The 15,896-nt window shown below is 47.8% G+C and overlaps 1 protein-coding gene across 1 annotated transcript in view; it reads left to right on the plus strand.

Annotated features, from left to right (window-relative positions):
- The window catches only part of TBX5 (T-box transcription factor 5), a 41,502-nt gene extending 38,623 nt beyond the window's left edge, over nucleotides 1-2,879 (plus strand). Inside the window, exon 9 of the mRNA XM_032705792.1 lies at nucleotides 2,296-2,879. Coding sequence (XP_032561683.1) covers nucleotides 2,296-2,879 — 584 coding nt within the window. The remainder of the gene's footprint in view (nucleotides 1-2,295) is intronic.
- Nucleotides 2,880-15,896: the final 13,017 nt, after the last annotated feature.

The following is a 15,896-nucleotide window of genomic DNA, read 5'->3' on the forward strand; positions in this document are numbered from 1 at the left end:
TCACCTGTGGTGAATCCTGGAAGCGGCTCTGCCCGGCTGTGCCCTGGCAGGCAGAGAAATGTCTGGGCTAAATGGAAAAATCAGCAACCTCAGGTTGTAAGTCAGGCAGTTTTACACCACGGAAAAACAGAGTTTGACTGGTTTGTGTTGTATATTTAAAAAAAATACAAATAAAATAAACAGTCAAACCCCAAGCCAATGGTTTCTAGCGCCAGCAGAGGGATGCGGTTTGATGCTGAAAACTTTATTAGCAGAACAATGCTGCATTTTACAAGACATTGTTTTTCCACCCTAGTGCTCTTATTACTCAGTGGTGGGTTAGGGATCCAAAACTTTTACGCTGGAGCTCGGGTTGCTCTTCCAGATGTACCTCCTGTGAGGGAGCAGGGGAGGGGTTAGACCTGTGCTTCCAGCTTTTGTCTTTCAGGGCACTACACCCTCCCCACTGCTGCCACATCAAATGGACCTGACCAGCATTAGAGAGGGTGACACATTTCTGCATCTCCCTGCTTATTGTTTCAGCTGCTTTAAAGATGGGATTGCACTGCTCACTTATTCCATCCTGCTTTCCACCCTGATTTGAAGGGAAGGCAGAGGAGGAAGGTGACTTGGTTATCAGGGCTCTGCATTGTTGGGGTGAACGAGTCAGGTTTTGCTTTTTTTCAGGAAGGAATGAAATAGGATTGTGGTTTTGCACTGAATTTATGGGCAGTGCTGTCACAAAGCCAGAGGACACGTAGGGGAATGTCCCCACAGTGTGTACCTCAGTACCTGCTGTTTTCTGGGATTGTTGGACCGGAATGAACAGCAGCAGTTCTTCCAGCTGGACTTGGAAGACACCTGAGTGGGAATAATGGGTTATTTTACATGTAGAGTGGATGCAGCTTCCAGGAGAACACACATGGCTGTTTACAGCAATAAGGGTGTGTGCATGTGTGTGTTTACAAGACACTAAACCTGCACCTCCCGAAGGTGAGACACCTTGGAGCAGCCTGGCAGCGTCCCCTGTGCATCCTGTGGGGCAGATTCTCTTAGTCCTCCTTTTTGTGAAATCGTTGTTTTTTTGTTTTTTTTTTCCCCTTTGTGTTTTGGGGTTGAAAAAAAAAAATCGAAAAGGAGAATTTTGTGTGGCATTCTTTCAGATTTTACCCCTGTTACATGGGTGCAGCCTGGAGGGCTTTGACAAAGCGGGATGTTTTTCTGCCTGTACCAGAAATCTTGTTTTTGAAGCAGCAGCAAAGTTAATCCGTGTCAGAACAAGCTCCCCTTCCCTTGCCACGCTGTCCTTAAAATCTCTTGGTGAAGTGCTCGTCCCTGGGAACTTTGCCATCCATTCCAGCAGAGCTGGATTTCATTTGATGACCCTGCGGATGAATAAATAAGTGCACATTCATTTATTCATTTTGCTTCGCCCTGGAGATTTCACCTAAATTGTTTATCTCCTTCCTTCTCTTGGCCCTGGGATGCTGCAGGAAACAAAGGGCTCTGCAAGATGTGCCATGTTGTTTCTAGCTGTGAAATTTACTTTTCTTTTTTGTTCCCCTTGGCTCCAGCACATGGCCCTGTGTGGATTTATGTGCCCAGCTGCCTTGGCACAGCTGAAAACCGGGGCTGAAAAACTCCAAATCTGATTGTCTCAACTGTGCCATCGCTGCTGCTCTCCTGGAGGGGGTGGATTTTTATTGTCATCTCCGTTTTCGTGTCTTTTTTTTTTTTTTTTAATCATGAAAATGTGTCGCTGTAAAGGCTTTTGGTTAACAGCATCAGCTCTGAGCCTCTCGGGTGGGAGTGGGGACCTCTGTTAGGTCTGCAGGGAGATGTTACTCCTCAGGTCACAGTGCTGGCAGCAGGGAGGAGATGAGGAGCTTGTGGGGTGTGTAGGGGACATCACCAAGCAAGCTGAGCCTCAGGATCCCTCCAGCATCTTCCCTGATTTTCCTCCCAGAGCTCCTGGCTAACCTCTTCCCCAGTCCAAGCAGGCAGGGCCAAGTGGAAGACTCGGTTTCAGCAGGATTGGTTCAGATCAATCCCAGGGAAATGAGGGGGATTTACCCCGAGAGGAGTGTCTGGAGCAGGCTGTGTGAGGGGGATTTACCCCAAGAGGAGTGTCTGGAGCAGGCTGTGTGAGGGGGATTTACCCCGAGAGGAGTGTCTGGAGCAGGCTGTGTGAGGGGGATTTACCCCAAGAGGAGTGTCTGGAGCAGCCGTGTGCTGGGAAAAACGAGGGTTGTGGAGAGGGAGGTTCAGCCGAGGGCATGGCGTTGTTGGCTACCGGGACTTTTCTGTTCCCAACAGATGAGGAATGTTCCACCACCGAGCACCCCTACAAGAAGCCCTACATGGAAACATCTCCAGCAGACGAGGATCCCTTCTACAGGTCCAGTTACCCCCAGCAGCAGGGACTGAACACGTCGTACAGGACTGAGTCCGCCCAGCGCCAGGCCTGTATGTACGCCAGCTCCGCTCCCCCCACGGACCCCGTGCCCAGCCTGGAGGACATCAGCTGTAACACGTGGCCCAGCGTGCCATCCTACAGCAGTTGCACAGTGTCTGCCATGCAGCCCATGGACAGGTTACCCTACCAGCATTTCTCTGCCCACTTCACCTCGGGGCCGCTCATGCCCCGGCTGGGCAGCGTGGCCAACCACACGTCGCCCCAGATCGGAGACACCCACAGCATGTTCCAGCACCAGACCTCCGTTTCTCACCAGCCCATTGTCCGGCAGTGTGGACCTCAAACGGGCATCCAGTCCCCTCCCAGCAGCCTACAGCCGGCGGAATTCCTGTATTCCCACGGCGTGCCCCGAACCCTGTCGCCCCACCAGTACCACTCCGTGCACGGCGTGGGCATGGTGCCAGAGTGGAGCGAGAACAGCTAACAAGGGAGAAGGGCGAGAGAGCGTCGGCCGCGGGGAAAAACCCGAAGGAAACGAACGAACGAACAAAAAAAAAAAAAAAAAAAACAAAGCGGGAAAAGGAAAAAAAAAAAACCAAAAAACAAACCGACAAACCCGAACCAAAACCCCCGTTGATTAAAAAAAAAAAAAAAAAAAAAAAAAAAGCGAGAATATTTCGCGAGACTCCTTTAACTGAATGTTCGCCGCCGGCACTCGAGAGGGACGGACGCTGACTGAAAGCACGGATGAAAACAGGCATCAGCCTCGGTGTGACTTGCCCCCCCTCCTCCTTCCCTCCCCCCCCCCTTTTTTTTTTTTTTCTCTTTTGTTTCAAAAGAAAAACCAACTGATTGGCACAAAATTCTTCCCCTGCCACGGGCCCACCCAGTTTGTGTTGCTGCCACCGCCAGCCCCGTGCCCTCGTCCTCCCCCCCTGCCCTGCCCTGCTCCCGTCCTCCAGCTCTTTTTGTTCTCCAAGGGACACCAAACTCCTGCTGCCTTTCTCACCACGGTCAGAATGCTTGAAAGAAAACAAACTAGGATGTTACCTTTTTTTTTTTTTTTTTTTTTTTTTTGTGGTGTTGATGTTGACGATGTTATATAATAAATAATAATATATATATATTTTTCTTTCAATTTTCTCAGAAAAAAAAAAGAAAAGAAAAAAAAAAAAAAGAAAAAAGACACCAGCCCTTTTTACCAAGGGTGGATTTTGGAGTGGTGTTTCTTTTTTTTTTCTTTTTTTTTTTTTAATTAGTATTATCCTATCTTATTTCCAACAGAAAGAGGTACTGAGAAGCCACAAATAAAACCCAGTGCCTACCTCACCCAGGCATTGTACCAAGAGTGAAATCCCTCCTTATAAATGTCTCAAAACATGTCTCTGCAGGAACCATCCCCATAAACTCATCTCCTTTCCCACTTGTAATCCTCTCACTCTTCTTTCCTTCCCATCTCCTGGTCTTTCTCCTGGTCCATCAGCTGGTTCTGACGGAAGCACGGGGGTTATTTCCAAGCCTGAAAACATCCACGGTTTGACTCCTGCTAAATTTCTACTGGAATGTGGAAAGCAAAGCTCTGAGCCAGCTGGGGAGGGCGGGGTGGGGGGGAGAGGATGCAGGGAAAGGAAAAAGTTTGCTCATAAAAACGATGATGACGCTCGTTTGCAATCCCTGACACTTTCGTTTTGTCCCGTGTTCCTTTTCTTCCCCTCAAAAAAAAAAAAAAAAAAAAGAAAAAAAAAAAAAAAAGAAACGGGATCCCAGACCGGGCATGTGAAGTGAGATATGAATTAAATGTGTTTCAAAGGGGCAGAAAATGATCATGAGAGGCTGGGAGCGGGGGAGGCGAGAAGAGAAGAGAAGAAAAAGCAAATGTGTGTAAGTAAAAATGTCTACTGCAGAATTTTTCAGGTGTAAAATTCCCTGGTCCTATTTATTTATACGTGGGAGTTCCAATAACTCACACTGTGTCACAAAACCAGCAAAGCAGCTCACTCAAAGAGGTTAAAATTTTTATTGAAATGGAAGTTTGCTTTCTTTTCTTCTTTTTTTTTTTTTTCCCCTCTCTCCAAGCTGTGCACACTCTATCTAATTTACATATATTTTTAATTAAAAGTAATTCTAATTAACAAAAAAAAGAGCTATACCTGTGTGTCAGCCACTGGGAATGTGGGTGTGAATGTGTGGGAGTGCTGGTATGTACATGGGAGGGAATATGGACAGGTATCCCCAGCCATGTAGCTAAGGAGAAAAAAATAATGCCTACCTGGATACCATTTCCCATTTTTGTGTGCCAATTTATGTCTAATAAATACCACACACTCTCAACAGCAAGGGACCTGCCCACCTATTTTTAATAATTTTTTGGGGAGTTTGGGGGTAATTTTTCTTGGTTTTTTTTTTTCCCTACGTGATGTCCATAATTATATTGTTTTTTATAATTAATAATTACGTTTATTTATATTAATTTCTGGTGCAGCACAAGAGGTACAACATCCCAACAGGGAAGGGGGTGATAGCTTTTTTTCCCTACATGATGCCCATAATTATATTTTTTTTTTATAATCAGTAATTACATTTATTTATATTAGTTTCTGGTGCAGCACAGGAGGTACAACATCCCAGCGGGGAAGGGGGTGATGGGCTGAGCTTGAGGTTCCTGTGTTTGGGGCTGTGGGCTTGCCTGCTACAGAAATGCCTGGGTCTCCCAGGTCCTTCCCAGCCATCCTGTCTCCAAGGAATGTGCTCTCCTGGAGTCCCTTTCCCAGCAAGGTGGATTTAAAAGTGGCCTTGGGAATCCAGGTGGGTGTTGGGGTGGCACCTGGTGGAGGTGGAGCTGCCCCTGTTCCCGTGCAGGTGAGCTGGGTGGGGCATGTTTGGCCCAGGGGAGGTGTGGGGTTGTGCCCCAGCCTCAGCAGAGGAGGGGAGGATGCTGTGGGGATTGGAAACAAGGTGAGGAAAAATCAGCTCCAGAGAAATAAAGGGATGAGAAGCCCGTCAGAAAGGTCTCCTCTGTGTGGCTGGTGAGCCGTGGCCAGCTCAGGGAGAGCGTGGCCAGGTCCTGGGAGGGAAGTGAGGAGGTGTCCCCAGCCTGCCCCACTGGCAGCAGCTCTGGGCACTGTTCTTGGTGGCCTCCTGAGCACCAGAGACCCAGGGACACCTTGTGAAGGCACAGGAGGTGAGCAGGATTGGCAGAGCCCGTTCACAAGGGATGGTCCCACCTTGCTGTTCCGTGGCAGGTGGGATCTTCTGGGGCTATCCCAGCACTGGTTACAAGCCAGCTTTCTTCTTTCGGATGTCTCTGCTTTTACTGTCTTCTTCTTGCAGCAACTGGGTTCTAAAAACTTGTAGGCACAACCAGAACGTGGTGCTGTGCTACCCCAGAAGCTCGCTCTGGGTGTTGAGACCACATTTTCGGGCAGAAGGAGATGGTAGGCGCCACAAAACCCTTCTCTGGGCATGGCTGGGACCTCAAGTGCTACACAGGGGATCACCCAAATGTTGCATTGCTCAGTAAATCACATGTGGTGCCTCCAGAACGTGCAGTTGGCCGAGATTGATGGCCCAGTAAATTGCATTTTGAGTTCAGGAATAAAAATCTTACGCTGTATTTAGCTGTCAGCGACATTGTACTTCCCAGGCTTCCCTATTCCACTGCTAATCATGTAATCATCTAATCACCATATGGTAATTGCCATGTAATTAACTGGCCAGTGGTTACTCTGTAAGTAAAGAGGTCTCACCCGAAATGTGTGCCATGCACCTCAGAGAGGATTAAGGGCACTAAACTCACATGGTAAATTACTTCTCAAGCTTTGGAAGGAAAGCCTCAAGCTTTCAACTTGATTGATTTCCCTGAGCTCCTCATGTTTGTTTTTTGGCTCTGCAGGGACGTGCCATGACTCTTCTCAGGAGTCTGTGATGACACAGTGGGGTTTGGCTGCTGAAAAGCCAAGTAGATCCCTGAGGATGCAACCCTGTGGAGCCACAGTAGCATGAGGAGCAAGGAGGCCACCCGTGGCAGAAGGATGGACCTGTCACATCAACAAAGTCTGGGATGAAGGCAAAGGTGGATGGGAGGATGTGATGTGGCCTTTTCTTCCTCTTAAAGGTTTTGTTACTGCTTCCATAGGGCATTTCTGGGTTTTAGCCTTGCTGGAGCCCAGTTGTGCCACGTGAGCCCAGGCTGCTCTTCCACTTGAATGGGAGGGACTGTGAGGAGTCAGAGAGGACATGAAAGGAAAAGGCGACTCTCAGCCTGGATGTGAATGTGCCTGGTCCATGTTGAGCCTTGAGAAACGGCTTGTGCTTCTTCCCAACTGCTCCAAAAGAACCCCACCAGGAGCTGTCAATTAGAAGGGTTTCCTCTCCCTTTGGTTGTGATTTTATGTTCCAAAGCGCCCGACGTGATTTCTTTAATTTATTTTCTTATGGATTTATTTCTTAGCCAAGTATAATAATGATGTTGACAATAATAAACCAACGAACCAGCCACCAAAATCAGGGAAAAATTACACAGGAGTTACTCTCATTGGAGGAACTGGGCAAAAGAGGTTGCAAAATTCACCCTATTCAGAGCTAAACTGGCAATTCATTGCTGTGAGGGTGGTGAGGCCCTGGCACAGGTTGCCCAGAGAAGTTATGGGAAGTGTCCATGGCCAGGCTGGATGAGGCTCTGAGCAACCTGGGATAGTGGAAGGTGTCCCTGCCCATGGTAGGGGGGTTGAAATTAGATGATCTTTAAGGTCCCTTCCAACTCAGACCATTCCATGATTCTGTAATAAGAGACCTTGGAACCTGGAGCAGACCATCCCAGAGTGGGACAAGGGACCCAGCACAGCCACGAGCAGCCTTTCCAGCCTTGCCTACAAGTTCCAGGAGCCATAAAAGCCACTCAGCATTGCCTGGTGATTTCCCATAAGCCCCACTGAGGGTGTTGGGCTGGACCTGAGGTGCTCCTGCCACAGGTGTGAGGACAGGGGTGAAGGAAAAGTCCAGGAGAGCTGGACTTGTTGGGAGATGAAATGTGTCCTCAGGTGAGGGGGGAGCTGGGCTCTAAAGGGGTCTCCAGTGCAGGAGAAGGGCTGGTGAGGTGGATGGAGAAGGCAAGGGAGGCCCATCCTCCACCTCATGGGCAGGGGACTTCCTTGCCTCAGTGGTGAGGAGCCTCAGGGCAAGTCTGCGTGGAAAATGGCCATGAAACATCCCCAGGCAGGAGAAAAATGGGGGTTTATAGCTGAACTATAATAAATAAGTGCAGCCTGTACAATTCCTTCGAGCAGACAAACAGAGAGAGAGAGAGAGAAACCCAACCTCTGCTAAAAACATCTTTTAAAGAGTGAACACGAACTCCCAGGCTGTGGTCACAATGCTGTTTTCTCTGCTGCCTTCCTGGGCTAAAACACTCCCTGCAGTTCCCGTGGTTGGTACCTGGGGAGGCTCTGGATGCCCTGAGAGGCACAGAGAGCCCTTTGTGTGCCCCTATCAGCTCAGCTCCACATTTCAGATGTCGGCAGCTCCGATGCTGAGTGAGTTTGGGAGGTGGCTTCCCCCTGCCATGGCATCAGCAACCCCCAGATTTGAACTGGGAGGTTTTTCTTAGGGACAGGGATGCACGAGAGGGACAAAGTCACCCCTCTGCTGCTCCCAGGGCAGAGCCAACCTCCCAAAATCTGCCTTGAGGGCTGAGGGGAAAAAAATATCCCAAAGCCTCAGGATTCTCGTACATAAATCCAGCCCACAATATCATAGATTTTATGGTGCTGCCAACTCTGACAATTTTATGATGGGTCTCATGCGAGTTGCAAAAGTGTGGTTTATTTTTTTCTCTCAAGATTTCCAATTCCTGGAGACCTGTGATTACATGAGACTCTCAAAGGATTCAGTCTCTTTTCCCCACTGCCCTGTTTTTGATTCTTTGTTGGATTTTAGAATACACCGTGAAGCTGGAAACTTTACTGGAGGGAAAAGTGAGGCAGAGAAAAGAAATCACTTGTCTGGAGGTGGGACTAGAACTCATCATCAGCCAGAAAGTATTTTATTTATTTTATTTATTTTATTTATTTATTTATTTATTTATTTATTTATTTATTTATTTATTTATTATGTTTTCTCTGGGAAAGTGAATACCTTTGCTGCATTGGTTTTTTTTTTTTTTTTTTTGGAGTAAAAAATTAACAAAGTTTGAAGGGAATGGTAAATTTTCAGAAAGCGCCTTGAATAAATTCCCAACCCCCCCCCAAAGAGGAGAAACACCGTGTTCACATTTAGATTTCACTCTTCCAGAATTTCGCAGGAAATTTTTCAACCCGAAGTTGTTTGAGAGCGAAATGCTGACGTGTTTCCCTTGGAACCCACCACGCCCAGTGGGTCCAATATCTTCTACTTCCTTAATTTTGTTGAAACCAGACTCGGTGGACGGTTCTGACTCTGCTCTGCTGCGGGTTTTGAAGGTTTCACCCCGCACCTGGGAGGACTCAGCTACAGAAAAACAGAGTTTAAAGCCAGTGAGTGTTTGCCACAGTTCCCCCACGAGATAAATAAAGGTGATAAATAAAGGCATTTAAGTGCAAGGCTTCTACTGTCAGTCAGAAGGGCTGGTGGGGGGGGTGATGCTGCTTGTTTGAGCCCCCTGGTTCTTAACATCCTCTTTCTCCTGGGAACACCTGGGCAGAGCCCATCACTGCCCAGCAGCAGGAGGAGGGTCCTGAGGGCTCTGCAGGTGCCCTGTGTTAGGCAGCAGCAGCTGGGGACACTCTCCAAGGCTTCCCAGCAGCATCATTTCCACCTGGATGAGCCCTCCCACCACAGGGATTAAAGGCAGAGGCAAGACCAGGGCTGGGCTTTCCCACTGGGCTTTTGCCTTGGCAGTTTGTAGTGATGCTGTTGGGAGCACATGTAAGCAGGTAAGCAAGGAAAAATAACTGGAATGTGCTGAGGAGGTGGAAACTGGTTGCTGTGGAAGGGTTTCTGTGTGATGTGTGCACTGTTACATGTTCACTTGGGGTGTGTAACACCCCCCAAGTCAGGAGGGGTTCGAACTTTATTTAAGGCTGAAGAAGTGACTTGTAATCTGCCTCGAGGCAAAAGATGTTGCTTGAATTATGATCAGAAAGTGCAACCCTAAACTGGAATGGGAAAGGAACAGACACCTGCAGCAGTTCATGGTGAACCCTTTAATAGCAAGGGCTCCATGAGTACTTAAATCCATAAATGCTGGTGTGGAGATGTTTTTGTCGTGCAAGGTCAAAAAAAGTAATTATTATTTGCACCACAATTATTAAAAATAATATTCTGCTGCTCTTGCTCTGTTCTGTGTGAGCTGGCACATGGAGAATGCCTTTGCCAGTGTGTGTCTGTGTCACTGTGGTGCTCTGTGCTGCTGTGATACCCCTGTCATTGGCTCCAGGGATCCCCAGGTCATCAATATTTCACTTCAGCTTTTACTTAAATCTGGATTGCTGTGAATCAGAAATTTGCTTGCTGTCCCCTGGGGTTTCCAGGGAAACATTCTAATGAAAAGGTAATGAGGCCATCACGATGGAGTGCCAGTTCCTCTTTTCCTGATGTTGGTGTATGGATTTCTCCTCCATCCTTTACCAACACATCCCTGGACCTGCTGGCTGGGTTCCTGCTCTGGGTGCAGCAGATCTTTGCTGCATGGTTGGCTCCTGTTTAGATTGGTCACCAGGACCTTCAGGTCCTGTTCTGTGAAGCTGATTCCTGGCCCCAGCCTGTCCTGCTGTCTGTCTGTGCCAGAGGGAGGGCTTTGCCTTTGACCTTCACGAGGCTCCTGCCTTCCCACTTCTCCAGCTTGTTGGAGCAGCAGCTCTTCCCTCCAGTGTGTTGGTGGCTCCCCAGTTTGGTATCATCTGTGACCTTGGTGAGAGTGTGCTCTGTCCTATCGCCCCAGCCTTTAATATTTTAAGATATTAAAAAGCTTTGGTGCCAATACTGATCCTTGAGTACCCAGCCTCAGGTTGGATTTTTGCTGCTGCTGATCACCCTTTGCATCTCATGGTCCAGACCATTTTCTACCCATCCTGTTTGTTTATCCAGCCCATACTGAGTCACTTTGGACTGTGGGAGACTCTTAAAGGCAGTTGCAGGTCCTGATGTTCATCAGAAACTTAGCCTGGGGAGTGCCCCAATGTTTTCCATCTCAGGATGTCTGTGTGCACCTTCTTCACCAGGGCTTTTAATTAGAAGAACCGTGGCCCATTAACACACAGGGTGGTTTCTGGGGGGCACATACCTGGGGGAAGCAAGCCTAGTGGAAGCCTGGTTGGAAAGCTAAGTCAGTGTGATGTATTGGCTGCTGTTCCAGCAGTGTTGGCTGCCCTGCCTGAGCCTGGCTCTTGGCATGACTGGGCAGGGAAGGAGAGGTGATTCCAGACTTGGAGAGCTTTTAATTTAAGGCAGAGGCCCAGGGATGGTCTGTGATGCTGTGAGCAGCCTGGAGCTGGGCAGTGGTGAGCTGTACACAGACACTGGAACAGCCTGAGTGAGTGACAGGCACCAATATTGTCGTTGGGTTGGTGCCTGTCGAGGTGGTGATGACAAACCCAGCCTGGCAGCAGCTGCAGCCCTTGCCTACGTGGGGAGCAAATAATAAAACTCTGTTTTGGTTCCCTTCCAAGTGTCCTACACTGGGGCTGTGCAGCCAGGGAGGGAGGCAGCACCACCTCACAGCCAGGGTCACCAGCTACAGGTGGAGGCAGCCTTGCTCTGCTGGGTGACCCTCAAAGCCTCCAAAAACACTTTGCAAGGGAAGTTAAATACCACTGTTGGACCAATGTGGGCAACTGTGCTTTTTTGGGTGTGTTTAACCAGCACCAAAACACTGCTGAGGCTGGAATGACATCATCTGCTGAGCTTACAAAGAAGTAATTGTGCTTTTCCCTCCACTTTTAAACTAATCACCTGAAACAATAAAGCGTTTCTACGTGCAGCATCTCCTAGAATAGGAAGCATCAAAGCTGCTTTAATTTTTGGCATAAAGCATCCTACTGGGATGGGAGGTGAGGGTAGTCCTAGTTATGGTTATTGATCCTTTGGTAAGGGCAATTTGATGTAATCAGCTTTTTTTTTTTATTGCTGGAAAAAGAGAGAGTTGTCTCAGGCCACCCTGCCATCCCAAAATGTTGCTCAGCATTAATCAATATTCAAAGGAAAACCAAAACATGGACAGTCAGGGCTAGGAAACAAAAAGGTCACCTCACTCCTAGCTGTGTTAATAGCATTAAAAACAAGAAAGTCTAAAATATTTCCCTCATGTCTGTCTTCCAGACACTGGGGCTGAGTCTATGCCAATATTTGAAGATTCTTACCCATAAGAAAGTGAGCTCCTGGTCTGAGCAGGATTATCACCATCCCAGGCCATTGCTGAGCACTCTATGGGATTATTTTCCAGGTCGGTTTGCTTGGATTTTAGCTCTATTGACACAGCTGTCAATAAAGCACAGGAAAGCTGTGTGTGAGGTGTCCTTTCTCATCTGACTGTGGCAGCTTTTAGGAGTATTTTAATAATTTGATCAGATATGGGGGGGGGGGGGGGGGGCAAGAACCCTGTTGGATCATTAGCTGGATCCAGCTGCTGCTCTTTCCAGGGGGACAGAATTCCAAGGGCAGGAGAGGCAGCCCCCTCTGCCTGAGAGGTGCAGCTGGCTGAGATGTTACAGTAGCTATATATAACCTAAATTGGGGCTTAATCTGAAGCCAGATCTGGAGAGTTAGTGAACCAGGAAAAGTTTAACAGGTACTATTTAAAGAATGAACTAGCTTGGGAAACTCTCCAAGCTCAATGTCATCTTACTGAGGACCCTCAGCAATATTCAAGCTGAGATTTTTAATTCTGGATGTTTTTGGGTTTTGTTGTTGTTGTTGTTGAAGTTGGTTGAATTTTGCTCATGAGGGTGAAGAGCTCCCAGGAGACAGCTGCAGTGATTTGATAAGGCTCATTTCTTTAGCAGATGAAGCTACAACAAACTCCCTGGACCAACTAGCCCTTAACCAAAAGGTTTTATCCATCAATCTCATCCTTAGTGAGGCTGCTATTGGGGATTCCAGTAGGAATATTCCTTTAGGCAGGTTACATATGTACCCATGCAGGGCTAGGCTGGAAAAAAAGGCCCTGTGGGTTTTTTTTTTTCCTGGCTTAATCCATCCTGATGAAATTCAGTGTAGTGGAAATGTATTAATTGAGTCCTGTGCTGTTGGGAGCCTGTTCTCCTTCAGGACAGAGAAGTGGGATAACTGGGGAATAAGTTATTTGTCCATTAATGATAACAGAAAGTGCAGCCATTGCCCAGACCTGCCTTGTGCAATTTGCTGCCTGCACCGTCTGGGATTCAATCAAGGACATGATACTCGCCTGGAGGAGAGGGATTAAATGGTAGGATAAAGAGAACAAAGTGGCCAAAGAAGGAATCTCCCAGACTCCAGCAAAAGACAAGCAAACCCTGCTCTACCCTCACACTTGGCAGTGACCCTGGCAGTGCCTGCAGGGAGATGCTCCCTCGAATCCCAACCTTTCCAAAGCACTCAGTGCTGCTGCTCGTGGCAAGGGAGCAGCTCCTTGGTGACACAGGGCTGTTCTCTGCCCCCCATCCCTTGTGCTGGTGCTGAAGGGCCTCTTTATTAGTGTCAGTGATGACCATGACCTTTATGTTCAGCCTGTGCCAGAGTTCACGGCGCTGGGAGACCTGGCACTGCTTCCTCCCCACCCTGGCTTTCACTGGCATGGAACAAATCTTCAGGCCTACCTGCCTCCATTTCTTGAAGCAAAGGAGATGAGGGGGGAAATGGAAGAAAATCCCCTACATTGCTGCAATTTTTTGAGACATAAAAGCTTCTCTTTGAGAGCGAATGCTTTTTTTTTTCTTTTTTCTTTTTCTCCCCCCCTTTTTTTTTTCGTGGCATTAGGGCTCAAGAAATTCCTTGGAAAATAATTTGTCAAAGCCCCTGACTGATCAAAGACATATATAAAAGGACCCTTTTTTTTTTTTTAAAGGGGAAAAAATCCCCCTCCGAGCTCAGAATGAATTGGCAATTCATTTACCAACTGTCAGATAAAGTAGCTCAATCCCTATCACGTCTTTAGCTGGAGCTGTGGCCAGAAGGAAGCAATTCTCGGCCCACTGTGTGTACATGTTTGGGGTATGTTAGTGATTAGGGTATTCCTGCCTGGGGGATGCAGAAAGATATGACTCAGATTCACAAAAGAGCCATAAATCTCCCTCCTTTTATTCAAAATGTGTGTTTTATAGCCATTTCCTGGCCAATTTCTGCCTTGAATAAATATGTAACATATCTCTGTGCATACAGTTCTTTAAGTCTGAGTGCTGGGCTTCCTCTCAAGAGTGAACTATCTGCTCAGAACAGCAGAGAACCACATTCAAACTTTGCCTTGCATTCCCAGGAAAAGCCCTCAGTTGCTTGAGCAGTGTCCTGGTGGCACCTGCTCCTGGTCTCCTTCTTCTGCTTTGGGGTGACCTGGGAAGGGACTGGGTGGGAGATGTGATCTGAAGGACCCCGAAAGGTCACCCAGGCCCCAAGGCAGGATCAACTAGGCTGAAAACTGGAATTTTTGGTCTGGCAATCCTGGCAATTTTGGTCTGAAATCCTGCTCAGGCAGGATTTCATTGATCTCAGCCATGAGCCAGGGCTCACACAGCACTGGGTTTGAATGTCAGCAGCCAGGGAAGCTCTGGAGGGGCTCTGTTGCCATCCCATACCTGGGCTGATGCTCACCCAGGAGCTGGACTTGCACAAGTTGCCTGTTTTCCCAGCTGAAATCACGTCTAGTTCTCAATTTGTAGCTGAAAACGTCCCTCCAGCCCGTGGTACCTCTGGAACTGGCTTTTCTCATCTCAAGAGCAACATCACCCACTCAGCTCTCCTCTCCTTAGCTTCCCATCCCACATCCCTTCCAACCAGCTTGGTGTCTCCCAGTTTACTGCTCCCACTCCCTCTTTTCCACTCTGGTCTCCTGGGGGCCATTTCTGACTGGGAAATACAGAAAGGACAACACAGACCTGAAGAAAAAGGCAGGAGGAGCTGGGCAGGATGGCAGAGGGAAGTCAAGGCAGGGATATTTCTCTGTTCTTAGACCCCCCTCATGGGCTGCACAAGTAGAAATGCCCAAGGTCTTTAAACTCTGTTATCTTTTGGCACTGATGGGCTGCAATTCTTCACTGAAATCAGCTGAAGTAGCTGAGAAATGCTCACCAGGAACACGTTGAACCATCTGCTCTTCATGTTTAGCCAGAGGTGGAGTTCCAGGAAGAAGGAAGAACAACAGGAACAACTGTGCTCTTGGAGAGCAACACCACTAAGCTTTCCATCAGTGCCCTGCTCTTCCAAGTCACGCAGAATGCTGATTCCCCTCAGTAAAACAACAGGAAAGCCCATCCTCTTTGCAAGGAAAGCAGTAAATTTTGGGGTCTGGCATCGCTGGTACTTTATTTTTAGCTCTTCCTTCTAATCCTTTAAGCCTGGAGTTCCTTTCTGTTTCCTTTTCCCCTAAACCAGGAGCTGCAATCGCTCGGAACTGTTTCAAAGTCTCCAAGCCAATGACAAAGCTCCCAGATCCCATGCCAGAGCAGTCTGGTAGGGGCCCTAAGGTTTATCTCGTGGAGGGTTTGATCTGAAAGCTGCTGGAGTTGGTGGGAATCTCACCACTAACCCTCAGGAGTTGGGTTTTTTTTTTATTGTGCCCTCAAACATACCCAGCCTATCTGGGTGTCCATGTTATTTAAAAATAACACGTGTGGTTGTGAGAAACAGGTCTCAAAATGTTCCCTAAACTTTGGTCTGAGGCTGGAATTGATCTCATATACACAGTGTGACACCTCGAATAAAAGATAAAGTGAGAAAGACACAGCAGATTAATGGCCAGAGATTATAGGAATTTCTTCTAAAGGTGACTGGCAGAGGGAAAGATGATTCACTGGAGTGAAATATGTGTTCTACATGTGCTTTGGATGCTCTTCAGGGGAAAGACACTGCCAGGCTGCTCTTTCTCTGCTGCTCTTTGCTACTCCTCAGTGATCCCTCTGGAATGAACACGGGCTTCTCCTTGCAGGTTTAGACCCTTCCATGGGCCATTCCCACCATCCTGTGACTCCCAGTGCCAGGAGACATCTATTCCCTGGAATTCTTTACCTCTCCCATAGCTGCTACCTCTGCATCAGTCACTGCTGAAACTCCTGTCATTTATTAGCAGCAGAAATGGCTTCTGGGGATCTCTCAAGTGGTTGGGTCAGTAATTTTGTACCTGAGGTGACAGTTTGATATCAAATAAGGAAACAGCAGATCTGAAACCCTCCAGACAAGTGTCTTTCAGCTCTGGCTGCAGCTTTTAGCTGTAGTTTTTTTTTCTTTCCCCTCCATGGTATCTCCATTTAAGGCTCCCTCGTGTAAACATTTATAAGCACATGATGGTTTTAACAATGATTCATCCTATTAAAGTCCAAGTGGCTACTCACAGGATGGTTTC

Source organism: Chiroxiphia lanceolata, chromosome 18 (genome assembly GCF_009829145.1).
Source record: "Chiroxiphia lanceolata isolate bChiLan1 chromosome 18, bChiLan1.pri, whole genome shotgun sequence".
Taxonomy (NCBI): domain Eukaryota; kingdom Metazoa; phylum Chordata; class Aves; order Passeriformes; family Pipridae; genus Chiroxiphia; species Chiroxiphia lanceolata.